The sequence below is a fragment of the Odontesthes bonariensis genome, chromosome 12, assembly GCF_027942865.1.
Source record: "Odontesthes bonariensis isolate fOdoBon6 chromosome 12, fOdoBon6.hap1, whole genome shotgun sequence".
In the NCBI taxonomy this organism is placed as follows: Eukaryota; Metazoa; Chordata; class Actinopteri; order Atheriniformes; family Atherinopsidae; genus Odontesthes; species Odontesthes bonariensis.
The window spans coordinates 29,136,893-29,164,863 of NC_134517.1; the positions used below are offsets into that span (position 1 = coordinate 29,136,893).

Below are 27,971 nucleotides of genomic sequence, written 5' to 3' on the forward strand. Positions count from 1 at the left end.
GAAGCACCGCTGAGATAAATGGAGAACATGTAGAATCTTAGAAAAAGCTGTTCTCTAAGAGCACTAAAAATGTTCTTGTTTACTCTACAGCACACACGGTGGCACCACAAAGTTGGATAAAGCTGTTTAAGCATGAGTGTAAGTGCAGTTCCTCTGAGCTGCCACGAGAGGTCGCACCTTGGCTGTAATATAAACCAGATGTATGGAAGACAGGTTGGAAAACAGGATTTAAAGCTGCTGGAAAAAATTCGACTGGCAGCGCAGGGTGTGACACGGATTATACTGTTCATAGCAAAAAAAATGCTCGACTTAAATGGTGCTGTTCAGTAGGAGTGCAGTAATTTCTGTGTGAACAGCAGGATCAAGGCTGCTCTCCTCCCAAATATTGCTCAACAGATTTCTACATCTGCTGGCTTTCAAAAGATTCCTGAAAAGGAAATTGCAACATGTGCTTGAGTCTCGGCAGAAGAGGAAGTCAGAGCAGGGAAGCACACGTCTCTGCTTAGATTTGCTTTTTTTTTTCTTCTTTTTAAAAAAAAGATGTTGTCACTGGACTTCTATGTGACCTGAGGAGGCGACTGTCCTGACAGAGGGACTAGCATAACACCAGGCTGGTGAGTTGTCAGCTTTAAACATTAACTAGTCGGTGGGTTAAACTAGCAGCTGTATGGGGCATCACATCTGCATGGTGTTCAGTTCAAAATAGAAACCCGACATTATTTTCCAGGTGTAAAACTGGAAAAAAAACTTTCTCAAAAACATGATTTTTCCCCTCTTTAACACAACTTTGTCAAAAACATTCAAGTGAAAATATTACCCAAAAGTAAAACTACAGAAATGTTCTACTCATTGCATTCAGTACATGTTCATTTTCACCCATTAACACTCATAAGTCTCATCAGGTAAAGGGTTTATTGTTCCTCAACAAATCGCTGCAATATTCTGCATTTTGAAACCTGAATCATTTGTTTCTTCAAAATTTCTTGGCTGACAGTTAACAATCCTCATGCGTGTACCAACAAATACATGCGCATCATAACCTACTGAGTAATGACCAAAACAGGATCTCAGCGCAGTACAACATAGTGGAGAACATGATTCAGCCTCTTGTACCAATGCTACGGAAAGATGACACAAATGTGGTGTCCAGTTATCAAAGTTATCATATATTCCTTAAAAAGTATTTAGCTTCTAAAATATATAGAAAAGGTGGCAGAACAATCAAATATACAGATTAAATTGCATTATAGATATAGCTGAAACACAGATATTAGTCCAATATACAACACCAAGTACCAGCATCCAACCCCAATTCAATTAATAACATAAGTCTGAAAATACATGTACTCAATTTAGGGTTGAAAGAGACAATTATTCACATCAATATGCATCAGAATTATCTCTCAGAAGCACATGTGAATTAATCATCTGCCAACGTCAACTGTCTGCACAGTCAAAAGGAAAGGAAGTTGAGAAAATTAAAAAAAAAAAAAAAACGCAGTCAAAACGTTTTTGCTATACAACAGAGAAAAGAGTGCAAAGCATTTCCTAGGTTATGTCTCACTGCTCGTTTGTGGTAACAAAAAGGTTAACTTTTGTAGATGATTCATAACTGATTCATAACTGAAAGCCTGTCTTTGTCTGCTGGGAATTCCTCTATCCAGCCGGGGACCCGGGCCATCTCTGTCCCGCCCACAATTCCATAAATCTTAATTCATAACCCCCTTAAATCAACGACTTAAAAGGATAGAAATCATGATACCACCTTATCTTTTAATCTAATAATTATCACAGATTTTTTTTGCTGAAAATAGTGATCAGTATAAGTCAATCATGCTTCCAGCAATGACTGAAAAAGATCAAAGAAGACCTAGGCACACCACAGGGCTTCGTCTGTGGCCCCCTTCAGCTCTATATCTACGAGCCATTTGTTGACCGTCTTGTTCACACTCAGCTGTACATGCCAATGAAATTTACAGATTGCAGCAGCCCTGATAATCTCATAGCTCGTCTTCTCGGACATAAAATCCTGGGTGGCTAAAAAAATGTCCCTAAATTCAAAGATGATAAATTGCAGGTTCGTTCTAATCTTGGCAGTCCTTCAATCAATGTCACCGAGAGGAGCAATATTCTATACATCATCATAATATCTTTTCAGTTTCAAAACTCTGATAATTTCTGTAAACTTTTGTCAATTCTTCACTATGTATTCACTATACTCTGGTATTAGCCAGGCTCATTAAAAGGAGTAAAAAGACATCAACACATCAGTTAGAGTTTGCATCAATGTTAAAATCTTACTGCTCGCCTTTAAAGCCTTAAATGGCCTCGTCCCCTACACATCTCAGTCTTTTTAACTATACCCAGCCCTACTAACTATACTCAGATCACGGTTTGTGACAAAGGCTCTTTTACCTTAGAGCCTCCATCTGATGGATCATTTTTGCCCACTGAAGTCAGGTAAACCAAGTAGCTACCTTCAATGTCCCTCCTTAAAACTCCACTCTTTGAGAAAGCCTTTGGATACATTTATCATACCCTTTATTAGGGCTGTAGCAAACGATTATTCAGGTATTCTACTGATTATTCCATTGATTAATTGGACTACTTAAAAGATCAAAATTTACACTGAACTAACTTAAGCATAGCCACAGTAATTGCTGGGCTATACGACCCAAAAAAACCTTACAATAGAACTCTGGGTATCTATATAGCTTCTCTCCTGTCTCTGCTTTCATATAGCTTCTTATTTCCTTTGTTATTGTCTGCTATTAGACAACACAGTGAAACAGAAACGGAGAGTGAAATAACAGCAGTTAACACGACACCTTAACCAGCAGTCTCTGATTTTATAGATACAACATGCTTATGGGTTGAAGCTGTTCTTATGGACAGAGGCACATTCATGGGGGTAATTTTGGTGACATTCCAACAGAAATTAGCCACTATTGGTTGCTTTTTTTTTTTGGAAAAATACAGAACAAAAATGAAAGTGTCTATAGCTTCCTTCTGTTCTGTTAGCGTCCTTCTCAGCTAACAAGCCTACTGATTTCAATTAAAATGCCAACGTGAAATGTTGCTGTAGCACTGAAGTTGTGCTATCATGCTAAGCTAATTTGCTTTTACAATGGACACACTGTGCAGTATTTTCTCTTCCTTTCTTTAAAATGAACCCAAACTTTAAAATTGTCTTTTGTCCTTTTCCTCCATCAAATCGAGCTGCTACACGTTGTGCGACAGTAATAACCGTTCGTGTGAAACAAGGCGACCACTGACCAGAAAAGATTGGTTTGAATTAAACAAGGCATCAAAGCAATTCGTCTGCATCGAGGATTTTTTTGTTATAGAGTTATTCGAGGAATCGTTTTAGCTCTACGTTTCATCCATCTGACCTAACTCACTTTATCCCTACTTGTAAAACACTTTTGATAATCACTAAGAAACATGCTGCTCAAGTAATACTCTATTATCATCATTATATTCCATTACATTGGTTATTGGGACTCTAGCTCTTCACCTTTTACCTGTTAGGGATGTCCATATCCGATCTCATGTACTGGATCTCAGTGGAAAACGAGAGACAAACAACTACGAGTGTCTGAATTTCAAGGATTTTGCAAGAGAATGCGACCATTTTGATTAGACATCGTAATTTAAAACAATTGGCCAAATACAAGTTCACTCAGCTAACTCAGCCCAAACATATTTGTCTGCAGACTCTCTGCATTGGAGCTTCGTAAACGTACATAAACATGTTACCTCCATACAGGCAGAAATAGGCCCTACAGCTTCTTTGAAGCATGACACTAAAGTTGGCTTCACATTTATAGCAGAGCAGAGCAGTTTCTTTCACCTCAACTACCGAATCAGATGCCGACTTCATTCCCTAACACGCACCAGAGGAACACTTTGAAGAGAAGAGGCAGAAATGATGACTAAAATCATTGCCATGGTTGAGAATACGAGTTTCGTTGACTTTTGCCAACTACTTTTGACACTGATTTGCCACCACCTACTCAAACTAACGTTTTCCAAAACTGAAATGTGAGCAAATGAATAAGCATACACATTATTTAACTATATTCAAGAGTCAAAATGGTCTGATCCATATGTCCATAAAGCCCATGTTCTACAGAACATAAAGGGCTGGTTTAAGTAAGAAAACTCTCCCAACATTAGATCAGCTATTTGAACTCGATCCTACCACCAATGAGGCATTTACCCACAGTGACAGCTACTGACTTCACATAACTCCCGATTCTTTAGTAGTTTGTCCAATGTCATCGTTCAAAAGCACGCAGAGTTGGATGTTCATGCAGCAAAGCAGGGAATCAAATGGGAAGGAGACGAATACAAATATAGTTACACTGCTTATTTTAAACAAATGATGAAAAGAAAACTACTTAAGTAACAAAGGTTGTTTTACTTACTGCATTGCAGAACTATTGAGGCATCAAGAATATACATGGCTTTGACTTTAATCATCTTAATCATCACCGAGTTGCTGCCGTATTGGCAGGCACTCAATTCTTATGACTCAGATTGTAGTAAAAAGGAACAAATCTTTCTTGGAGCTTTGCCAGTACAGGGAGTTGTTGAAAGGAATGAAAGCTGCAAATGCTTTTATCAAATGGTTTGTCACTAACCTCAAAGATCAGCTGACGATTACATTTAGAAAATAATGAGCTTAAACTCTTTTTCTCTCGTATTTACAAGCCCGTTTCGGCTCATAACATCAGAATAAACTCCTATTCTTTATGAAAAAGTCTAATTTTTAATTTAATTCTAAGTCTCATTCTCTGTAGAAGCTTATTTTTCCAATAAACAGCAGGAGCAGCAGCCGTTTGCTTATGTTGGGAGTCATCAAACAGCATTCATGGTCACTTATTTTTGGTTGACGGGTTATTTTTAGTGAAGGAAACAGTCCATTATTTGGTTAGGGAAAGGTACTGCTAATGTTTTAACAGCATGTACACATGCAAAGGAAGGGGAACAGACAGCAGAGGCACCAATCCAAACAGAGTCTTCCTACTCTTTGTGTTGTGTGCGTTTCTATCTCACGAAGGTGGGACAGAAGTGTTGAGAAATAATTGGCTGAGCTGAATGGTGGAGAGACTCCAGTCTGCACACATAAGTCAGAGGTGAGGTTTCCTCTCTTAGCCCTGTCGTGCAGTATAAACTCTCCCTCATCCTTCCTCGGTCTGTTTGGTGCCTCCGAGGTCCCTTTCTCTGAGGTGAGTCAAGATACGTTTGATTTTAAACAACGCTGCCAGTCGAGGATTCGTAGATCGTTACACCATTAAAGCTTTGAGATGCCTGCCCGGCTTTTTAGAGAAGTGGGTTGTAATTTTAACCACAAAGAAGAAGCTTTTCCGTTTACGCTACCGTTAGATTACCAACATTAATGTTGTTTCACTGATACCTTCAGAGAAGAAAACAGGGCAGGTAAATCATTACACAGCATCTAAAACGGCGTTTTTTTCTCTCTGCTCGTCTTTTTACCGACATCGACTTTAAGATTCTGTATCTATAAGAGTGTTTAATTAGATTTACTTTTAATATTCAGTAGTCCTGGGTGACGAAATGGTGCATATGCATGAGTTAGTGGAGGACTGAAACTAAATCAAAGCATCCTCTGTATGGTAGACCACCAGTGGGTGCTCGTTTTAACTAGAAACAAGCACTGAAATGACAAAGTGTTCATTCTGCCACTTTATTTTCACGGTCCCATTGCAGCGATACAAGGTTTCCCTCTCTGTGCTCGAAGCAGCAGGAGGAAAACAGGCATTTCAGTTTGCTCTCAAGCTTTTTGCAAAAACGTGCGAAAGTTGCTAAATCAAGCTGGTGACAGTAGCGAGCGCTCCGGCGTGCACACGTGTGACAGAGATTAAATCAAAGCCCTACATGTGGCTTTAGGTAATTAAAAACCTGCGAGTGGGATGGCGAATGTGTGAAAGCGTCCGATATCAAACACAGAGGGGGAAAACCCTGTATTTGCTATCTGAACTCACATTATTGACTGATCGTTGTCAGACTCTTTCACTACTTTATATATTATGGAAAATGTTTAATTTAATTGTATTACTCAGACCAGAAGTCAAACAGTTTTATTTACATAAAAAAAAAAAGAAAAAAAAAAAACAAAAAAAAGCCCCAGGGGAAATATTCGTGCCTCAAAACCATCTCACCACAAAACCAAAGCAGGAAAACATCTTCGTGAGAAGCAAATGAGACTCGATTTCACCTCGCACTAATTACTGTACGGTCCCCATTCTCCAGTTTAACACATATTCTCGTGCACATCCCCTCGTCTTCCACTTTCAGTGCAAAATGAGTCACTTATTCTGATAACCTCCCACAGACCAAATGTCTTTCATTCAAACGGTCGATCCCATTTACTGCAATCACACTAATTAGTCGTGGAAGGCCGTTCCAACAGTTTGGGTGGTTTTTGTCATCTCCTCGCTTAAGAGCTGAAATGTCATTTTTATGAGAAGTTTCCCACAACACTTTTGTCCCGGAGCGGGTCGGCAGGTCAGAGCCATCCAACCACCCGTAAAACTTCATCTTTCTCAGACAGATTAAAAATAAAACAGTTTAGTGGATCAACATGGACTTTTTAAACAAGCAGAAGTCAAAACCAAAGCATTCGGCCACATACAGCTGGGTGGATGTATTCGTGTCAGGAGTAAGAAATGGGCAGGTGGACCTGCCTGGACAAAAACACATGGGGGGGTGGGCTCTTGTTTTAGTTCAAAAGAACAATAGAATCTTCTTCTGATATGCGATCTTTCATTGTATTGAGCTTGTATTCTTTAATAAAAAGATTATTTTATTCAATATTAGTATTAATAAGGGCCTGAGCATTTATTCTGTTTTTAAGCAATTGTTTCTAAAAAAAAATGTATTGAATTACCCTATTTAGAACTTTAAATGCTGTTTTCTCAAAATAATTTTTTTGTATTTTTCCAGTATCAATATCTCAGACTATGGAGCACCTGCTAACACCAAACTTTCCAGTTATACATTTAGCAGTATTATGAAGATATTTACAGAAGGATTTGTTGATAAATCATTCCTGGCCTGATTTATGTGACATTATAATAAAAAAATATGTCGAAAATCTATGTTTTTTAGGCTATGGACAGTATATTTTGATTTCCTAGGAAATGAAAGCAGATATCCTGAAATCCCTCTGTAATTTTCTTTTCATTTTGTTTACACACAAAATGAAAAAAGAATTTTGCACCTGGCTTTATCATATGTTCTGATCTAGCTTCCAGAAATATATGCAAATGTACGCATATTTAATGAGATAATGCCTAATTTGCATAATTAAACATACAAATTTCTAAAACTTTTCCATACTTGTATAAGTAATCAACTGAGGAAGTTTCATGGTGATATCTATTATTTTAAAATATTACCCTATTCCCCTGTAGTGTCTCGCCTTAAACGGAAGATATCAGGGTGTCCTTAGAAACTACACCGCTGTTTACACCGCTGTTTACACCGCTGTTTACGTAACATAACTCCAATTACTCAGAGCGCATCAACCTGTGACGCTTTTTTGTGAGGGACCTGTGCCATAAACCTCATTCATCCGGATTTTAACAGTATAATCATGCCTCTCATTGGTTACACATATCGTTTATTCCATCCAAAAGGCTTTCATACTTCAAGTCTTTTCTAAGATCTTCTAAGAATAACATCACAGTTCGACTGACAGGTTTGTGGGCTGGGTTGCGCACCCTCATGCGGGGTGCGTCACACATTTGAGCAAGTCGTTACTTGTGTTGCATGCTGAGAGGCTGCATCAAGGGTTTCAATTCTCTATTGTTACATCTAAAAAACATCCACTTCCCCTTGAAAAGAAGAAAAGCTTTTCGCTTTGCTCAGCATTTTTTCAGTCACTCTGGGAAAATCTGCCCTTAAGTGACGGACGGTGACCTCTTCTTAACCGCCGCCATCCTTCTCCTTCTCGGCCTGTAAGACCGTTAAATCATTTCTTAAGCTTTTGCTTGGCTGAACTTCAGCGTAATAAATGATCCAATTAAGGCTGAAGGACATGAAAAATATGAGGAAAAACAACGAAAAGAAGACAAAAAGCATTGCACGGGTTAAAATGCGTCCGAGAGCGTTTAAAAGCGAATTATTTTACGTTAAGTTTTTTACTCAACTATGAAGTAAACGGAGAGCAACTTTGGTTTTGTCACATTTTCCCTCCTGAAACGTTTAGTTCTGCTTGCACACATTGTGAGCACATTAGCTGAAAGGACATTTTGCTGCTGCCTCAGTGAATCATCATTCACGGCCCCTTTCAGTGCTGACTCACATCAGGTTTGTTGCTCTCTGGGTTGCATTCGACACTCACAGTTCCAACCAAATCACTGCTCTATTTATCTTTAATCTGGATGACTCGACAGTAACTTTTGTGGTTTGTATCTTTCACTCTTGTCACACTAGAAAGAGTATTATGTATTGATTATTTCAAAGATTTTAAGCGTAAACATTGAGCTGACGTTAAAGCCTTGACGCCACATGTTTACCGAGCACTTATCTGTTCCCTAGATGTTCGTGTTGTTAGGACCTTGGACCTATGATCGCTCTTCAGTCTGTTGCAACTGCTGTCTCACAAACAGATGGACAAAGTTCGCATGACTGAACAGATCTGTAGGACAACACACCCAACCACCACTTAACTGAATGCAAACAGCAGTAAACACTCAGTTTAGTGCAGTGAAATGAAACATTGCATAATTTAGCTCAGTTACTGAGGACAGTTTCCCAACAGTAGGTGCGCTGTTTCTGTCCAGCAAGCATTCCCTAAAACAACCGAGTTTACAGCACGTGGCGTGACTTTTGGAAACAAGGAGGAGGAGAAAAAGAAAGGAGGAGGGGAGTAGAAAAAGGGAGGAGGAGAAGAAGGGAGGAGGGGAGTAGAAAAAGGGAGGAGGAGGAGAAGAAGAAGGGATGAGGGGAGTAGAAAAAGGGAGGAGGAGGAGGAGGGGAGGAGAAAAAGGGAGGAGGAGGAGAAGAAGGGATGAGGGGAGAAAAAGAGAGGAGGAAGAAAAAGGAGGAGGAGAAGAAAAAGGGAGAGGAGGAGAAGAAGAATGGAGGAGAAGAAAAACAGGAGAAAAAGAGGAGGAGAAGAAGAAGGGAGGAGGAATAGAAAAGGGGAGGAGGAGGAGAAGAAGGGAGGAGGAATAGAAAAGGGGAGGAGGAGGAGAAGAAGGGAGGAGGAATAGAAAAAGGGAGGAGGAGAAGAAGAAGGGATGAGGGGAGAAAAAGAGAGGAGGAAGAAAAAGGAGGAGGAGGAGAAGAAAAAGGGAGGAGGAGAATAAAGGGGGAGGAGGAGAAGAAGAATGGAGGAGGAGAAGAAAAACAGGAGAAAAAGAGGAGGAGGAGAAGAAGAAGGGAGGAGGAATAGAAAAAGGGAAGAGGAGGAAGAGAAGGGAAAGGAGAGGAGGAGGAGAAGAAGTACAGCTGAATAGTTTACAAGCAGAGAGGAGACGATAACTAGCCACTGAGTTAATGCTTCAGTAAACATTAAACTAATTTTCCAGTGTCTCCTCTTCCCAGACACGTTTATAATGACATCACCATCAGCCTGTGACTCCTCGCACCACCTGCTGCCATTCAGGCAGTTAGAACATGAACCTAATCAACGCTCAAATCATTGCACAACCATCGGATTCCTCCAAGCCATCTAAAGGAAAACCACTTAACCTCCCGTATGACTCAGCCGTCTCTGTTCATCTGATTTTCCATGCATTGCTGCCGGATATCTGCCTGTACCGTGACCCGCTGAACCGCCTCAGCTCTTCCCACGCTCCTCTCTGCCCGAGCCTGTCTCAGAGTAAAACTATGCAGGCTCAGGCCTTCCAGGCCTCTGGATCACTTAACCACAGCCAGACAGAGGAGATGAAATCAGTGTGACCTAACCAATCATCCTGTCATGCCCCCTACTGTGCCCGGAAAATATCTTTAAAACAACAGACTGCTCGTCCTGCAGCTTGTAAAGCGACAACAAGCGTTGCAAGAATATTCCTTAGACAGGACATCAAGAAAGCTGCTCCACTTCTGGCTTTTTCTGCACTTCTTAGAATCTAAGAACCAGGCTCTAGACTAACTTTTTGCACTGGTGCGCCCCAACTCTTTTTCTTAGGTGCACCAGCACTAAAGTTAGGTGCACCCAAATTTTCAAACGCATTGCATTTAACACCGCAGTTTTACAGGTTCACTTTTTTATTTGTTTATTTTAAAATGGCTGTCCATATATGTCTATTAACTAGCAATCTGGTCAAAATAAAGTTCTTTATTTGAAGCACTATTCTACAAACTTACTGAACTTAACTTACTAACTACTGAAACTTACTGAAAAAGTGGTGGTGCTTAAAGTGCCTCACTGGCCTGAAATTTAAACTTAAAACATCTCAAGATAAATTAAATAAAAAGAAAATCTAAATTAAAATTGCAAGTGTTTTAAGGCTTCAAACTGAACATCTCATGGCTCAATGTCTTATGGACTATCCTCCATTGCAGTCACTTTTTTTTTTTCAATGCATCTGCGATGACTCCTATAAATTGCGCGCACGCGACATTGCTGTACGTCGGGTTTATGTTCAAGCCATTTTTCTCACTTAGTGAAGGAAACTTTTGCAATATGGTAGGCAACGTTAAACTTGATTATCATCTCTGTTTGCTGCTGCCTGCCGCTGAAAGGCAGCGGGGGGAGGGGACACTGAGCAGGTAATGTGTTTCATAGATGCGTTGTGCTTTTTCAGCGTTTCAATTCGAAATGTATTAGAACCAGTCACAAATGCACTATTGCCACACTTTACAGTAAATGCAGTGCGTTATGTTATCGGCTTTACTGCATCTCAGCCAGGGAAACTGGTCAAGCCACTCTCTTAGAAATGTATACACTTTGTGTGTGTGTGTGGGGGGGGGGGGGGGGGGTGGGGTCTGTGTTTGTCGTATGAGTGTGTGTGTGTGGTATTGGTGTGTATGGGGTGGGGATGGGGGGGGCACACGTGTGAGTGTGTGGGGAGGAACGTGTGGAGAGAAAAATGTTGTGATGTGGAGAAAGGAAGAAACTTGTTTTTGTTTATTGTTTTTTGTTCTCCAGTCTGTGTTGGAGTTTATTGTAATGACTGGGCTTTGTTCAGACTGGACACATATCATGACAAAGTAAAAAATAAAATTGTATAAAAAAGAAATGTATACACTTTACCCCTTTTAATTTCAGTTGGTTCTGGCTCGGAGTCGATGGTATGTGGCTCATTATCTGATGCTAGCTCCGGACCAGGGCATGACATAACGTGGGAGGTTCATGGCTCCGTGTCAGAGCATTGGTTGTGGTTATTTTCGGACGTATCAGGCCTTAAAGGTAGGGTAGCAGATCCTGGATTTTGAGTCCAGCGAAGCTGCATTTTGAAAATACACAGGTAAAAAGTTCCAACCCTTTTCTCCACTTTCCCCCCGAAGCCACGCCTCTAGAGTACATGAACGTGCACGAAGGTGCACGAGCGCTGTTCTGACAGCAAGCATCGATCGTTGCCGTATTTAGTATTGAGTATATGATAACTATACGTTTAATAATGCTAGGTGCTAGCCAAGCTGGCTCTAGTTTAGCTTCCTGCCAAGCTTCTGGACGTGTAATTCGTTCACGGAGCAGGGTACGCGCACAGGGGGGAGGAGGGGGAGGGAGGAGCAGATTGCAGTTTGATAGACGGCATCAGAATCCAATCATTGTGAACGCACCGTTCACAATGATTGGATACTGTTTTTCCTAGATTGTACGTTCTAGAGGCCACTAAAACTTTTCATTTTTGTGTCAAAACTTTTAATTAATTGGTTGCAATGAGGGTGTGAAGAGTATTTCAAGCAATTTGTAAAAAAAAATGCTCCAGAAAAAGAACCCCTACCCCGCCTTTAACTTAACGAAAAAGTTGTCAATCGTTCTTTTCATCTTCTCACCTACATCCACTGTTTATCTGACGGGCCGAGGTTCATCACCTCTCTGTCTGACTACAGGATACACGGGCAAATCAGAGGGGGGTCCCGTCCTTCACTATCGCTGATTGGTTTAGACCACGATATGGGTCTAATGTGTGTCTGTTGTTGAACCACAGGGAGACTTTCAGTCACGTATACTTTTTTTTTTTTTCTTTTCCTCGAACGGGTGGTTGTACCTGTGCAACCTCAGATTTTTTTTTAGTCGCACCATTGAGAAAATAGGTCGCACGTTTAGAGCCCTGAGAACGCAGTTTTTAGATAATAACTGTTAAAACAACATTTGTTCAGGCTGCACCTTAATTTGCTGTGCTGGATACGTAAAAGTGGAGCAGGTAGGGCGTAGCGGGGCTCCAAAAGGCGACAAAACGGCAGGTTTTCAACCACAGCAACGGGCTGGTCATCCAAAGCGATGAATTCAATCAGCGTAACATGGAAACATCTCTTATTTCTTCAAAGTTTCCTCCAGTTTCTGCTGAGCCTGAGCAAGCCGAGTGAACTCTCTGTATGAAGTTTCAAAGTTACACGTCTAATAAAACTGGTGTCAAATGAAACTCCCGCATGAACACCTCTAAATGCTCAAACTCTCGTTTTCCAGTTTAGAGTACCATATACCCTTTTATTTCCCAGTGTACCCACTTCTTTATTCCTTCTTGTTTACTGGACAGGCAACTGGGGAAAAAAATGTGTCAGAATTTAAGCGTATGCTCCTCCAGACCAAAATCGATCGGTGAAAACACCTCAACTGAGTGTATTTTGTGGAACTATTAAGCAGTGAAAGAATATTGCTATAAATAGGCCTTTTTGGTGCATTTATTCCTCATCTTTTTGACTCCAGAGAACATTTTTAACCTCATTACAGTCATCAAAGTGCTGCGCAGCCTTCTGTCTGTCATTGAAATGTCTGAACACAACATTCTGGATCAAATTTAAGTACTTATATGACGTGTGTCAGAGATAAGAGCCTGTGTGGGAAAAAAAGGCAGAAAGATGTGTTCTTGTGAAAGTTTTAAAAAGCCAAAGATGTGTGAAAACCACAGCAGCTACAGCACAGCACCTGCACTGACTGAAGCTCTGCTTACCCACCTTCATTTACATGTTTGTTTCCATCTGTGCAGCTTCACTGGAGCTCATTGGAGAGTTGTGGGTACTGTGGTGCAGATATTTTTCCCCTGTTCGCTCTGCTCTCTCCGCAGCATTTCCACTCATCTTGTTGCTACTGCTTTCTTGTTAAAGCATCTGTTTGATTTTCACCTGAACCGCAGCCTTCAGTTTTTCATGTCTCTCACTTAAAATATCCCCAAATGTACCTTTAAATAACCTTTTATTTCGCTATACTTTGAGCTTGGATTGTCTTTCTTATTTTTTTTTTTTCCACACGACCAACTGATATTAAACTGGGACTCTCACCTTGCTTGTTTAACTCGTTCCTTTTCATTAAGCTGTCCACTAAAACCTTTAATTTCCTCAACCTCTGAAAGGTCTGGAAACAGGAAATGTAAACATTTGACAGGTTAAACCATCTCTTTGCCCTCATCTGTAGCTTATCATTTACTGACAATGCCCTCACTATGCTTTGATTTAAAAGACGTTAAAGGACTTTGTGTAGTTGCGACATGTGCGTTTCCTCCATATTCGAAATGTAACATCTGTGGCTGAACTATAAAGCAACATATAACCGTTGTAGTCAGGTCACAAAACTCCCAGCATGTGAGACCCAACCACAATAACAGGCCAGCATCTCTACTCAAACATGCAAGTAGGGCTGTAGCGATACACTAATCTCACGATACGATTACATCATTTTCTGGGAGGAAAAAAAGGGACAGTGTGATTTGACAGGAATCGCCGCTGATAGGACTGAACTGCACTTTATACAACATTTTTATGAACTAATATATCACTGTTTAGTATAATGTGACCCTGTGGCATTGTATTGTATTACCTTAATGTTCTGTGTTTTCACTAATTGGAACATCTGACTTTTCAATAAAGTTTGCTTTTAAAAAATAAAATTAAATAAAAAAATTAAATAAATACATTTTAATAATAATAAATTTAAAAATATCGATACTCGCAGCTAAAAAAAAAAAAAAGATACTTTATCGGGAAATATATCGCAGTATCGATAAAATTGCTCAGCCCTACATGCAATGCTGCCCCAAAACCAAAAGCACCGTCACTGCTTTGTTACATCAGGCCAACAACTAAATCTGTGCCTGACTGACTTTAAAAGGAATTAAGCTTCACATCATTTATGTGATAGCTGTTGTAACTCTGAAATGTTCCCGTAGGAAACATGAAGCACTCTTCTTTTACTCTGCGTTTACCTTCAACATTAAAAATGTTCACAACTCCAAACATTAGGATGTTACAAATGACTTTCTGTCACCAGAATTCATCGTTAGAAACAGAAATGAGACATAAACCCTAACAACGATGTACAAAATATCTGGGTTTGCAATGTGGAAGTACGCAACTGCCACTCAGGATATTTCGATGAGGACGCTGCGGCTGAGGCAACAGAAAACGGGCAGAACTCACTTTTTTCTATCAAACATACACGAAGGCTCTGAAACTGACGGCATCAAACTGTTAAACCTTTAACCTCTTACCTTATCTTATCTGACTACTAAAAATAAGTAGGGAGGTTCTCAGTGTTTCAGCTTTGAGACTTTGAATAAAGAAACAAACTCTAACTGTGCAAGACTTACTTTCAATGGACCAACACGTCTGGTTTTACCAGCTACAGAGAAGTTATACCGGCTGGCCTCTTTAACAAAGAGGGGAAAAAGGCGACTTTAAACCACAACCGCTAACACAGTAGGTGCGTAAAAAGCCTGATCATAAATACAGCCATGCAGCATTTTAGCTAGAGTCCCAAAAGTACCAGAGTTCAACAGATTCGTGACACTTCAGTGCAGCATTGTGAACGAATGCTTGTGTATTATGTGTTTTAAGCCGTTTTAAATGCTCTTATATGATGATGGTGCTCTAAGTTATCAGAATTAACAGATGTGCTTTAACATACTTACAATTTTTAGAGTCAAAGGCAAGATGTTTACCAGCAGCAATGGGCTGAATTGTTGGGAGTAATAAAAGAGAGTTGATGTAAACAAATGCTGATATTCACACATGACATTAATATAGTGAGCTCCCAGTCTATGGATCCCATTAATATAGCTAAATGACACACCACAGGAGGTTTCCTCTGACTCAAAACACAACAAACTGTACAGTCGGTACAGTTTGTACAGAAAGGAAACCAGTTTTCCTCCCTGTGGGGTTAAAGTTTTCATCTATAGACAATTTACAGGCAAGCCTGAGTAGGAATGCTCAGATGTTGCACAGTGTTTGGGAATAATGGATGTCCTTCAAGTTTCAAAGCATGACGCAAGAGCCGTGCTGAGGTTACTACAGTGACTCCTCAAATATGAGCGAGGGCGAGTCATCTTTGGCCGTAGAGGCAGGAATGTCACGAGGAGGAGGGGGGGGGGGGGGGGGGAAATAAGCAGAGGTACACCAGTGTTTGGCTTTAAGGTTGTTTGGTAAAGGGGCAGAAATCATCCCCCATGCGGCGAGCGGTTTTTCTCCAGTCGTGTTTTTTCCTCGTGGCTTCTGGTACATTTCTAAATGCTGTGTGTGGTTGTGTTTTTTAGCCATGGGCCTAAGTCCAGCACTGGGAAGGCTTCTGTTTCTCCTCTGGCTTCCAAGGATCTGTTCGGGATTCGTGAACATGGGTGAGCTGAGACACACTTTCTTTCTCCTTCATACAAAAAAAAAAAAATTACTTTTTTTAGAAGCGTTTAGGTTAGTTTTACATTTCATATGCTTCTGCTCCCACTAACTGTCAAAGTAGCAGCAGCCTCCAGTCATGGAAAAGGATTTGAGCGCCCTCTTCTGGGCAAACCTGAAACTGTAGAGACTTTAAAATGTCTCATCGACAAACTATTTGAGTCGCATAGATTTTCTGTTATTCTTGGAAAAATTGGATTAGCCCTTAAGACGTCCTTGGATACCCCAACGCATTTGTCCCCAATGGCAGAAACTGCTGTAAAAATATTACAAAATACCATTTTAAATGACTCAATCTTTTAAAGCTACTTCAGTTTGAAACGTACATATCAAATATTAATTAATTTTTGAGGATTATAACGCCAACTCATTTGTCAGGATGCATCAGAGCAAAATATGTTCAAACTTTTCTTCAACAAAGAAATTAACACAATATTTAGTTATGACTCATTCATAAATATCAAATATGAATTATATTTTGGGGATTATAACTCTTTAAAAGCCAGTGTGCTTACATGTTTATCAAATAAAACTTAATAATAATAATAATAATTTCCATAAAACATTTAAAAGGAGTTTTTTTTATTTATTATTATTATTAGGCCCTGAGATGGATCAATGATCAGCAGCAACATTGATTTTCATTCATTTTCACTTGCAGAAAACAGTAAAAAGTCACATTTTTCATAATGCTTTGAATAGAAAAAAGCAGCGCCATCTGGTGGTCAAATATAAAAGTTGACGTTAAGATAAATGTGGATGTCGAAAGTGGCATCTTTAACGACTATTAATGGGCCATTTTTTGTTGTTGGGAACAGACGTGTCGGGTTAGTAGTTCAGCCATTTTAGGCTAATTTAAGGAACTGAGACGACAATGAAAAATTTCTTAAAAATATGTATATCCTGACAAATTTGAGCTTTATTCATTGAGCACAGATAAAAATCCTTGGAAGAAAAATGTCATGAACATTTTGCTCCTTCTTGACTTTTATGAATGAGCACACAATTGAGTGCGTGCTGATAAGTTTAAAATTTTTCAAACAAATTCCTCTAACTTTCATACAGTTTAACTTAGAGAAACAAATTATACCTTAAGATGTAGGAAAATTTGTCCTCTTTCAGCCAATGTAACTACTAAAGAGCTCACATTTACAGAATTTCAGCTATGAGCCGTGAACCGAGATCAACCTCTCAAGTTAAGTTTGGTAGTACACAAAAAAAAAAAAAAAAAAAATCACAAAATTCCTTCAACCAATACCTCAGCAACAGTTTTTACTGCTAAAATTGAATTATTTTCAGCATTTTAGCATGGTCAGCTATCCCCATTAAGCTCATAAGCATTCTCACTGCTGTTTCTTTCTAGTTCAAATTAAATCTTCTGTGAAACAGAAAGCTGAGATTATTTGTTCTAAAGTGCTTTTAAAGTTGAATTCTGGAGCTCCATCGGCACTGAACTGATGCAGAAAATCCCCGCTCTGCTTTGACGTGTGCGTTGCAGAGAACTGTACCAACTACAGGCTCCAGTTTGAAAGGGTTTTCTCCGTTCCTGGGGACGTGGCCATGCTGAACAGCACCCTGGTCTCTCTGGAGGTCTTCGACTTCAGAACCATCCCGTACAACATCACATGGTACAAGACGGGACAAGAGATCAGCAACAGCTCCAGCCAAATCCTGGTGCTCAAAGAGACCCTGTGGTTCCTTAACATAACGCTGGCCGATGCTGGAGAGTATGTGACCGTACTGAGGTAAGAAACGTACATTTTAGAAAGGTAACCAGCAAAGTTTGCATTAGAAGTTTGTATTAAGGCCGTTCCTGATGAAAACAGCAGGGTTTGTATGCAAAACGGTTAATTATCAATGCTTTAAGGTAAGGTTTTTAGGGTTCCAACTATGAAGGGCCAGTGTAGTCAAACACTACAACACCCCTGTACGACAGCATAATAAAAGTAACCTTTCTAAATTAAACTCAAACACAATTTCACTACAGTTTTAGGGGTGAGATGGACCAAAAAAGAGAAAAACTGAGTCATTTGTTTTTTGTTTAAAAGAAGAAAAATGCTTTTAAAAATGCTTTTAAGTCATCTAATGTTGTAACACAAAATAAAATGTAATATTTCTTTGGGACTTTCAATTAAGTTCAACAAGACGCCATCAACAGTAGATCAAAAACTATAGATCACACAACTTCAGATTATTCAGACTTATAAAAGGCATAACACGGTTTTATTTAAATATTTCTGTTGGGACAAATCAAAAAGCTGAAATAATTTAGACTAATTTAATCTCAGTCCAGTGGTTTGGCTTTGCTTTACAACATGTGGGATAGTAGAGGTGGGGAAGGTGTAAACTGATCCTTCAATGCATCTAGATGTGGACTAAATGTTAACTGATAAAGTAAAGTTGATGGAAAACATATGGCAGAGCTAGGAGGAGCTGTATAAAATTATGGTTTGTTTGGATCTGAACTGAAAATACTCTGTGCTTAAAGTCAGTCTTTCCAACCCAACTAAAATAAGCTGCATCGTAAGCTACAGGTTTCTAAAACACTCTTAACCCCCATACCTGATTTAAAACACAACTTAAAGGAGAACTCTGGGGCATTTGAAGCGCAATCCCATTGCTAGAGGTTGTCAAATACTGACAGTAGGACACAGACAGGTGCAAATCTGCACTCCCTGTGTGGAGATCGCGCTGTTCGCTAGGCTAAGGCTAAATGCGAGGCTAATACGTGGTGGCTAGGGGCAAGCGCTAACCCTTCCACGTAAAACAACAACTTGCACACTGCAGAAACGTCACACCACTTTATAAACCATCCGACAATAAAGTCACAAGCCTTACCATCAAAACCATATGCATGGTTCTCACGTTACTGGCATGGGGACGTTACAAAACAACTTTATAAACAGCATGTAACTCACCGGCTGGTTGTACGCTCGCGCATGTGAAAGCCCAGAAGAGTCGATGGAGAATAATCCCATATACAAAACAATTAATCTTCTCTAGAAAAACTGCGTTCAAGTATTTAAAACATTACAACAATATTACTGGGCATGTATTGTTGTAATGTTTTAAATACTTGAACACAGTTTTTCTAGAGAAGATTAATTGTTTTGTATATGGGATTATCGTCCATTGACTCTTTTGGGCTTTCACATGCGCGAGCCTACAACCAGCTGGTGAGTTACATGCCGTTTATAAAGTTGTTTTGTAACGTCCCCATGCCAGTAATGTGAGAACCATGCATATGGTTTTGATGGTAAGGCTTGTGACTTTATTGTCGGATGGTTTATAAAGTGGTGTGACGTTTCTGCAGTGTGCAAGTTGTTGTTTTACGTGGAAGGGTTAGCGCTTGCCCCTAGCCACCACGTATTAGCCTCGCATGACACGCTGTGCGAACAGCGCGATCTCCACACAGGGAGCGCAGATTTGCACCTGTTTGTGTCCTATCAGTATTTGACAACCTCTAGCAATGGAAACGCGCTTCAAATGCCCCGGAGTTCTCCTTTAATTTCTGAAAGGGGACATTTTTAAAACAACTTGAAAACATATGTTAATATTTTTTTCTGCTTTTTTTTCATAGATCTTTTATTCCACTTCAGTTCTGATCATAACTACCAAGTTTTCAATGATATTCAAAAATTTAACCCTTTAAATACTGGTTTATATGATGTAAACGCCAATTTCTGTAAAAAAAACAACAAAAAAACCCCACAAAAACTGCTATATTTTCAATATATAGAATGCAAAGTGGAATTGTTGAGCGGGGTTAATTATGGTCTGGGATATGTCAATGATCAGCAACAACATTGATTTTTAGGGATTTTTAATTTTTTTGCCATGTCTGATTTAAAAAAAACAACAACAACTCCTTAATACCACTACAGTGCCCAAATCTAGCCAGGTTTACCCCCACTGCTGTTGCTTTCTGTGATGAAAAACAAAGCTTTGGGCTACATCACTGTGCGAATTAGATCATGTAGTTTTCTGCCCAGAGAGAAGCTAAATGTAATGCGTAATGTAGAGTAAAAGGAGAGAAATATACAAACTTTATACACAAAAACATATGAATGACCTGTAGAGCTGGATAGGGGTGGGTAGTGGCAAAGAAGTCACGATTCGATTCCCGATTCACATGCCACGATGCGATACTATCACGATACTTGAATTATTGCGATGCATTGCGATATTTTCACTGAACATACAGTACTTAAAAAAAAATACAGCCATTACCAGTGGCTGACTGGCTGTGTATGATCTGGATAGTGTCTTCAATTGATACATAACTCAAAGCAAATCAATTCATAACTGTATTTATTGAAACAACTTTTGGAGGCATTGCCATTAAAACAAATATTACTGGACACACTCATCACAAAAAGTGCATAGGATTTATAAAACTTAAAATAACAAAATAGGGATGATCAGTACAGACAAAAAAAAGTGCATAGGCTTTATAAAACTATAAAAAAATAAAATAAATATTGCAAACATCCCTTGCAGCAAAATGCATCAATTGCAGAATCGATGCAGTAGATCGCGAAAATTAGAATCGCGATGCATCGTCATGACGATTATTTTGCACACCCCTAGAGCTGGACATGTGCCACGGCCACGTTGTGCTTGATGACTTATTGCATTTTGTGTCCTTACAGAACTCCTTCTCGGTGCTACATGCAGTCCACTAAGCTGGTGGTGGAACTGCCAGCTGCTGGAGAGTGTGGAAGGCCACGGAAAGCCTTTCAAACACTCACCAACGAAGCATGGGAGACCCTGAGCTGCCCTCTGCAGGATTACATCGATAAACTGGACAGCTACAACATCACATCCACCACCAAGTGGTACAAAGTGAGTTATCCCACATTCTGAGCCATACCATGTATGAGCCTATACCACAAAGTTTATTCGTGGTTATATAACCACCTCCTCTAACCATTAGAAGCCGATTATTTTCTTATTTAGAGGAATCAGAACAACATTAACTTCCATGTTTCCCAATCTAGGGCTGTGACCCCATCTTTGTTGAAACGGATGAAACGGACATTTATAGCTACAGGGAAAGGACCAAACTGACGGTTAAGAAGGTGGGATTTGAAAACAGTGGCGACTATACCTGCACCCTGACATTCATCCTTGGTGGCGTAGCGGGATCTGTGTCAGAGACCATCGAAGCAACAGTCAGAGGTTAGAACAGATGGGCTTCACACATTAACGGCATCATCACAATAAGCTGCACACATATCGAGAGTGGGAACTTCAACGGGTGCCAACCTGGATGGGTTAAATGCATAGGAGTCACTTTCTGTATTTCCCCGTTTCTACATGACAATAAATCTGATCTTAATCTTAACTCAAGCTCTCAATCTTTCTTTTTAGCATATTAAATGTGACTCGTGCAAAACGGTGACTTAACAAACGGCATTTGTGGTCGTTATCTTTCAACTGTTGGGCCACAATATTTAGTTTTGAGTCAATAAAAATGCCATTCTTCATTCCAGACTCCTCTAACTGAACGTAGTGGCAAACAATTTAATGAATGGGATAAATTTGAATCAGGACTATTGCAATGCACTTTATGTCGGCGTCTCCCAGTCTTCTCTCAGGCGCCTTCAGCTGGTGCAGAACGCTGCTGCCCGTCTTTAACCAACACCAACAGACGTGTGCACATCACTCCTGCTCTTAACTCCCTCCACTGGCTTTCTGTCCTTAATAGAATTGATTTTAAACTTTTAATATTTGTTTTTAAAGCTCTTAACGGCCTCGCCCCGTCGTATTTATCTGAGCTTTTAACAGTCCTGGTAGAGCTCTGAGGTCAACAGATCAGTTTCTGCTGGAAGTGCCCAGGTCAGAATACAAACCCTGGGGTGAGCGAGCCTTTTCCCAAAGCTGCCCCCAGGCTCTGGAATAAGCCCCCCGTCCAGCTGCGTCTTATTTCTGACCTGGGCCTCTTCAGATCTAGGCTAAAAACCTACTTATTTAGGATGGCGCCCTCTGATGGACTGGCGGCCTGTCCAGGGTGTACCCCGCCTCTCGCCCATTGACCGCTGGGATAGGCTCCAGCCCCCCCGCGACCCGACCGATGGATTCAGCGGTATATAAAATGGATGGATGGATGGATTTAGGATGGCTTTTAATACCCAGTAGTATGATGACACTTTACTTATTCGATTTTGTTGTATTTTATTGCTTTCACTGTTCTTTTATTTATTTATTTACTTCTTCTTCTCTTTATTTATTACCTACTGTAAAGCACTACATCGTAATGATTGTCTGTAAAGGGCTGTATAAATAAAGTACATTTACACGTCAGCTCAAGTGGGAAACCTTTACTGCTGCTGTGGCTTTAGCTACAAAACAAAGTTGAAACAAACAGAACTTATCAAAGGGCGTCCCAGCTCAAGCTCGATTTTGAGGATAAAAAGTTAAGTAAAAGAAGAAGAAGTTCAAGAACTGGGCCAATCAACGTTCTTTCATGCATGTCATCACACATCTACTTTCACAAAAGAAGGTCACATGAATCCCTAGAAGGCAGATTCTGGATCAAAAGTATTCAAGATTAGAATCATCTTCAAGAGACAAAACAGCCTGTAAATATTAGATATTGTGAATCTCAATGGAAAAAGCACAAATTTAACCTCTTTGAGAGCACTTGAATGGAATTCTTTGTAGATTTATAATCACTCCGATCCAGACTGGACAAACTGTGGCTCACAGGTAGCCAATCATTTTCACTTATTTTGTGCCCGTTCCAAAAAGAACCCACTTTCTAATTCTATTCTGGATAAAAATCATTATTTCATTTCAGTTTTTTTTTCCTCTGGACCCTAGGACACAACTGGGTCCTTTTAGACACTTTTTAATCTTTAATTGTCAATATTTCTTGCAAGTGTGGATGGTAACATAGTGAGATTTTTCCAAAAGTTAATGGTTTGGATCAAGGTTAAAAACTGCAGCCTCACTTCTAATGGCACCTTCAGAGTTTAAAAGTTACACTTCACACATCGGACCAAAAGGGTCCCCACTGATGGACATCCAAACCACATTTTTTTGTATATGGTCTTATTTAGGCATCACATAAGGTGTGACTACCTTCTCAATCTGAGCCTTTGGGTTGACATTTTTCATTAAATTACATATTTAACCACTAGTCGGCAGCATGGCAACAGAAATTACATGCTTTGATACAACCACCTGGCCCTTTTCTCGTTAAAATAAGGGGTGCTATTATGACAAGAATGGCATTAAAATTGTAAAAAAATATCAAGAAAATTAATGAAAACTTTTTAGCTCTGATCAGGGCTGAAGCTGATTAAAATATTTAAGCTTTGAAAGTGGAAAAAAATATAAATTTTTCTAATCTTTATAGTGCGAGTGTCTCTGGGGGGGACCCCAAAGGGTTTACAAAATATAAACCACAGTCTGAAGATCGACCTGAACACAGTTTTAAAAATATGCAGCATATATCTGTGCTTGGTGAACTTCCACCTCAGTTAATGTTTTTAATGTTTGTCTTTTCAGACGAGTACAATTACGTTCCACAAGTGCATAAACCAGCAAATGTCACCATCAAGGCAGAGATAGGTAAGAGTTGGCTTTAACATATTCTCAGACAGATTGTGCTGTTGTTTATAGCTAAAACTAATCAATCAGACAAAATAAAAGTATGTACTGTCCCAGATAGCACAGTTTCCATTTCAGCAGCACCCTTATGGGAGTGTCGCGGGTTGACAAACATGTTTCATCAGAAAACTAAAGTTGATTTGTTTATGCATTTAGGGTCCAATTTTACCAAGAAGTGCCTTGTCTTTGTACCGGGTATTGGGATGCCATTTGTTGATGTCTGCTGGTGGGTCAAAGGTCAATTCATCTACAATATGGATCCATCCGAACGCATCTACACATCAGAACAAGGGTCAGCACCTTTACCTTTCCTTATATTTGTTGGCATGTGCATTTTTTTGCGTGTGCTTTACAGACTGCTGCTCTAACCAGGAATCATATTTTACTCCATTACCATTCATCTTTCTCAACAGTTCATGGAGCGAAAACGCTAACAGCACAAAAAAAGGCATGTGGTTGGAACGGTCGCTGACCATCTCTGAACTGAAGGCGGAGGATTTCAACCTCAACTACACCTGTCGAGCGCACAGTTCCCGAGGCATTCCTGAGGGATATTTTACTTTGCTACCAGCAGGTAATAAAGTTTTACTCATTTTTGTAAAAATCTGTTGCAACTTACTACATAATGTATTTATTCATCCATAAAAACTAGATAGATAAATTGGATGAAGCGGGTATGGAAAGCTCCTGTTTTCTACCTTTCATTTTGCTATTTTTGGGAGGGGTGGCCCGATGCGACTTAGCATGAGGTCGCTAACCAATAGGGGGGGCGCTTGTGGGTCCTGGTGGCCACCAACGCACCAGCAGAGCATTTTGGAAATGGCTGTGCATGTGCCGTCTACTGGCGGACCAGCTCTAGTAGAAATCTGGGCCAAATACAATTACACTCAGGGCAAAATATGTTCAGACTTTTCTTCAACAAAGACATGAACACAATGACATGGCCACCAATCAGTCCGGATGTCAATGTAAGCTCAAATTTATGGTGGAAATGCAATTCCCCTATGCGTGTTGTTCATCCCTACAGATCCAAACCCCATGGCTCCCATTGGATCAGTTTTCGGAATCATGACGGTTCTCTTTGTCATCAGCGTGACCATCTACTACACTTTTAGGATTGACATTGTGCTGTGGGTCAGGAGAGCTTTTCCAGTCTTCTACAAAAATAAAGGTAATCCTTCACATAACTGTAGGGAACAGTAGTGTGAAATGTCCACTCACCAAACGCTCCGTAATGGAAAAATCTCACCTTAATGCTTCACCGTAAAGTCTTAAGATACTTTTTTTTTTTAGTGCAACTCACAGGATGTTAAGCTCCACCTCACACCTAACCACATGCGTCAACGGTGAGGGCAAACAAAGGAAACTAACTAACCACAGCGGTGCCTGCACAGTTTCTGACATTACATTTTGGCATTACATTGACATTTTGCTGAAAGCCCTTTGGTATCAAGTCCTCAGAAAGCTTTAAAGACTAAAAATCCAGACGACATGGGGAAAGACTCCAGGTCTCTCTCCCCATCTCTGGGTGGTTAGTTTGCTTGAGTAAACCATCCCTTTACCTATGAAAATCATAATCTATAATCTTGTTGTCTTGTCTAGATTGTATTAAAAAAAAAAAAAAAAAAAAAAAAAAAAAACACGTTCTTAATGAGCTTTTCTCTGTGTCAGATTTGGACGGAAAGCTATACGATGCCTATGTGGCATACCCACAGCCCTATGCGCTGGGATTCAGTGAGGAGGTGGAGAAGTTTGCCCTGCACACCCTTCCACAAGTGTTGGAAAAGACCTGCGACTACAAACTTTTCATAGCGGGCCGGGACTGCCTTGCCGGGCAGGGTAGGTAACCTACAATACATCACGTGGTTTACACTGTGGTATAATTTTGCCCTGAATTCAGGGTCAAACCTACCACTCAGGAGCCACTGAGCCTTTATGCATATATCATTTCACTTCATTTTCTACTCTTTACTTGACATCTTTGACTTACTTCTTCCATATGAATTAGGAGTGCAAGTAGCAGCCGAGTGCTGCTGATTAAATACACTCGATTAATTGATATAAAAGCAGAGGTTGTTTTAAGTTTTATAGGGCCATTTCCAAACCATTTAGTAGAAAACATTCAAGGCAGCTGTCAATCTTCCCAGGGGTGGACGTCCCAGCAAGTTCACCCCAAGAGCTACATCTCAGACTCTACAGGCCTCAGTTAGCATGTTAAAGTTCATGTCAGCACAATTAGAAAAAGACTAAGACTAGTTTGGAAGGGTTGCAGGAGAAAGCCCTTGGAACATAGGAGCCCAAACTGGAGATGTTTTGCATTTTTTCACAGCAGCACCGGTGGCTGAAAAGCAATCGCAGTAAATCAGCACTAACAGCTCTCACCAAGTGATAACCACGGTGGTTGAGAGGTGAAAATGAGGTTGCAAACAGTGTGCCAACATTTCTCCATAATGATGTAGTAATGTCATACCAAGAACAATTAAAAGGCGCCTCCACGTGCCATCGCATCATGCAGCGTATCAAGTTTGTCCTCGCATTGCCTGTACATTTTTAATAGTTTTTTTGTTAAAAAATAAGAATAATTCTTTGTTTCTTCCTGCAGCCATGGTAGACTCAGTGGAGGAGAACATTGAAGCCAGTCGCCGCTTCCTTCTGCTCTACAACGCCTCCACTTTTACCAGCAAGAGACACACTAGCAGCACCGGCAGCAACAACAACAACATTTCTAAGAACAGTGACGGCAGCGACAAAATCGAAAGCAACAGAGACAGCAGCATGAGTCTGGATGGAAGTGGTAACGTCTACACAGACACCAGGCAACAGCTGGAATGTGTGGCAGCTATGCACAGAGCACTGCTGGAGGGATCTCTCAAGGTATTTCCCAAAAGCACTGAAAGAGCCGGGTTTTTCCTTTTTAAATACAACAAGTCTGCACCAAACATCTAGATCTTAATAGTATTGAAACTTCAGATGAAAAGCTTAAAACTAAACATAAAGAAAGTCAAAAATCTATCTTAAAGGTTGTCAGAAATCATAACTATTTATACTAAGCACATTTTCACTTTTTTAAATTAAATAAATAATTATGAATTATGCATCTGAAACATAATGGAGCCTTTTAAATTGAACTGAATGATCACACACACAATACAGACTGAAGTTCATTCACTGGGCTCTCCGTCATGTGCTCCGCTTGTTTGTTATTTTCCTTTTCCTGGTTTCACCCCGTCCTGTCACCTGACCCCGTCTCTTGCCCCCTCATTGGCTGTAACATCTTGCCGATGGCTCAGTCACAACTCCTCCCCCGTTAGTTCTATGAAAATATCCTCGTAAGACTTGATGACTGCCAGCTGAACGTGAAATAACGCTCCATTTAGTTCAGAGACGAGCAAGAAAATGAGAGCTAACGCTTGCAAGGTTTATCTGACTCGTGTTCATGTTTTCTTTATAGGTGGTTCTGGTCGAGCTGGAGGAAATCACCCCAGCTCAACTGGCTCTTTTCCCAGAGTCGGTGCGTCACCTGAGGAAGAAACAAGGTGCTGTATGTTGGTGGAAAAACTTCAGGACTTCAAGGCAAAGATGGAGGACATGCACAAAGAGCGGAGAGGATGAGGAACGAGGACAAAAGGACTCGCAGCCGTCATCATCTCTTTCTCCTTCCTCCAGGTTCTGGAAGGAAATGAGGTATCACATGCCCGTCAGGGGCAAGAGGACGGTGTATCCAGAGAAAACTGCCTTGCTGAATTTACGATGAAGTTATGAGTGTCTCAGATTCTGATCCAGACAGCATGTGGCTTCCAATGCAGATGTGTACTGTAGTGAAACCGCTCACACGAGACAATTCAGAAGTAGATCGCTGTCACCAGAAGAGGCTCGGGACACACTCCCACTAAAGGCTACAGAACAGGCACATTAGAAATGCTCCCTAAAAAGGCACATTTCGAGTTTGTTTGCAACTCCAGATGCACATTTCTGATCTATACAATGTCTATTGAAATCAAAGTAACTGATCAAGAAAAAAAAGGAAGAAGATACTGTGGCTGACAACTTATCTGCACGTCCTCACAAAGTCTGGACTTTCCAGTTTGTCTGTGTTTATGTAAATGATGATGTAAAGACAATTTTCATATATATATATATACACACATGTGTGTATATATGAGTATTCACATTTTTAAATGTTCTATAAATTGTTAGTATGAAAGCTGTGAATTTTTTATCCATTTTTGAAAAATGTGTAAATTTATGTTATTTATAAAAGCAACAACATGTCGAAAATATGCGTGGAAACACGTATAACGTTGTGATTATTTTGATTAGAAATATGTAGATATTTTGTGTTTTCTTTGAATTTTCAGCATCCAAAAGCTGCCAAACCAACTATTGGTCATCCGAAACAAATTGTCTGAGGTATATTTTACATACTGTGGTGGTATTTATTGTATAAAGCTCAACTATTTTCTCAATAAAGAAAAGAAACCTTAAAATAAAAGAAACCTTTGAAATATTTTATCTGTCTTTATCCTACATTATATTGCTAC

General features: G+C 40.0%; 1 protein-coding gene across 3 annotated transcripts; it reads left to right on the forward strand.

The window, feature by feature from the left end:
- Nucleotides 1-301: 301 nt before the first annotated feature.
- Nucleotides 302-27,918, forward strand: LOC142396859 (interleukin-1 receptor type 1-like). Of its 3 annotated transcripts, none has more exons than XM_075480029.1 (12): nt 302-614; nt 15,678-15,758; nt 17,312-17,558; nt 20,466-20,658; nt 20,814-20,994; nt 23,329-23,391; nt 23,587-23,722; nt 23,844-24,004; nt 24,458-24,601; nt 25,102-25,269; nt 26,033-26,304; nt 26,882-27,918. In XM_075480029.1, the coding sequence occupies exons 2-12, from the start codon at nt 15,680-15,682 to the stop codon at nt 27,182-27,184; spliced, it is 1,947 nt and encodes a 648-aa protein (XP_075336144.1). In that variant the 5' UTR covers nt 302-614; nt 15,678-15,679; the 3' UTR covers nt 27,185-27,918. The 3 variants fall into 3 exon arrangements, with proteins under 3 accessions (XP_075336144.1, XP_075336146.1, XP_075336145.1); XM_075480031.1 differs by lacking the exon at nt 302-614 and adding an exon at nt 5,122-5,141; XM_075480030.1 differs by lacking the exon at nt 302-614 and adding an exon at nt 5,148-5,234.
- Nucleotides 27,919-27,971: the final 53 nt, after the last annotated feature.

Excerpts from the sequence above, each read along its gene's own strand:
- LOC142396859 (XM_075480029.1), top strand. The coding sequence starts at position 15,680 with ATGGGCCTAAGTCCAGCACTGGGAAGGCTTCTGTTTCTCCTCTGGCTT. Across the intron at positions 23,723-23,843 it reads ATCTACACATCAGAACAAGG|TTCATGGAGCGAAAACGCTA; the intron begins GTCAGCACCTTT and ends CTTTCTCAACAG. Across the intron at positions 25,270-26,032 it reads GGACTGCCTTGCCGGGCAGG|CCATGGTAGACTCAGTGGAG; the intron begins GTAGGTAACCTA and ends TTCTTCCTGCAG.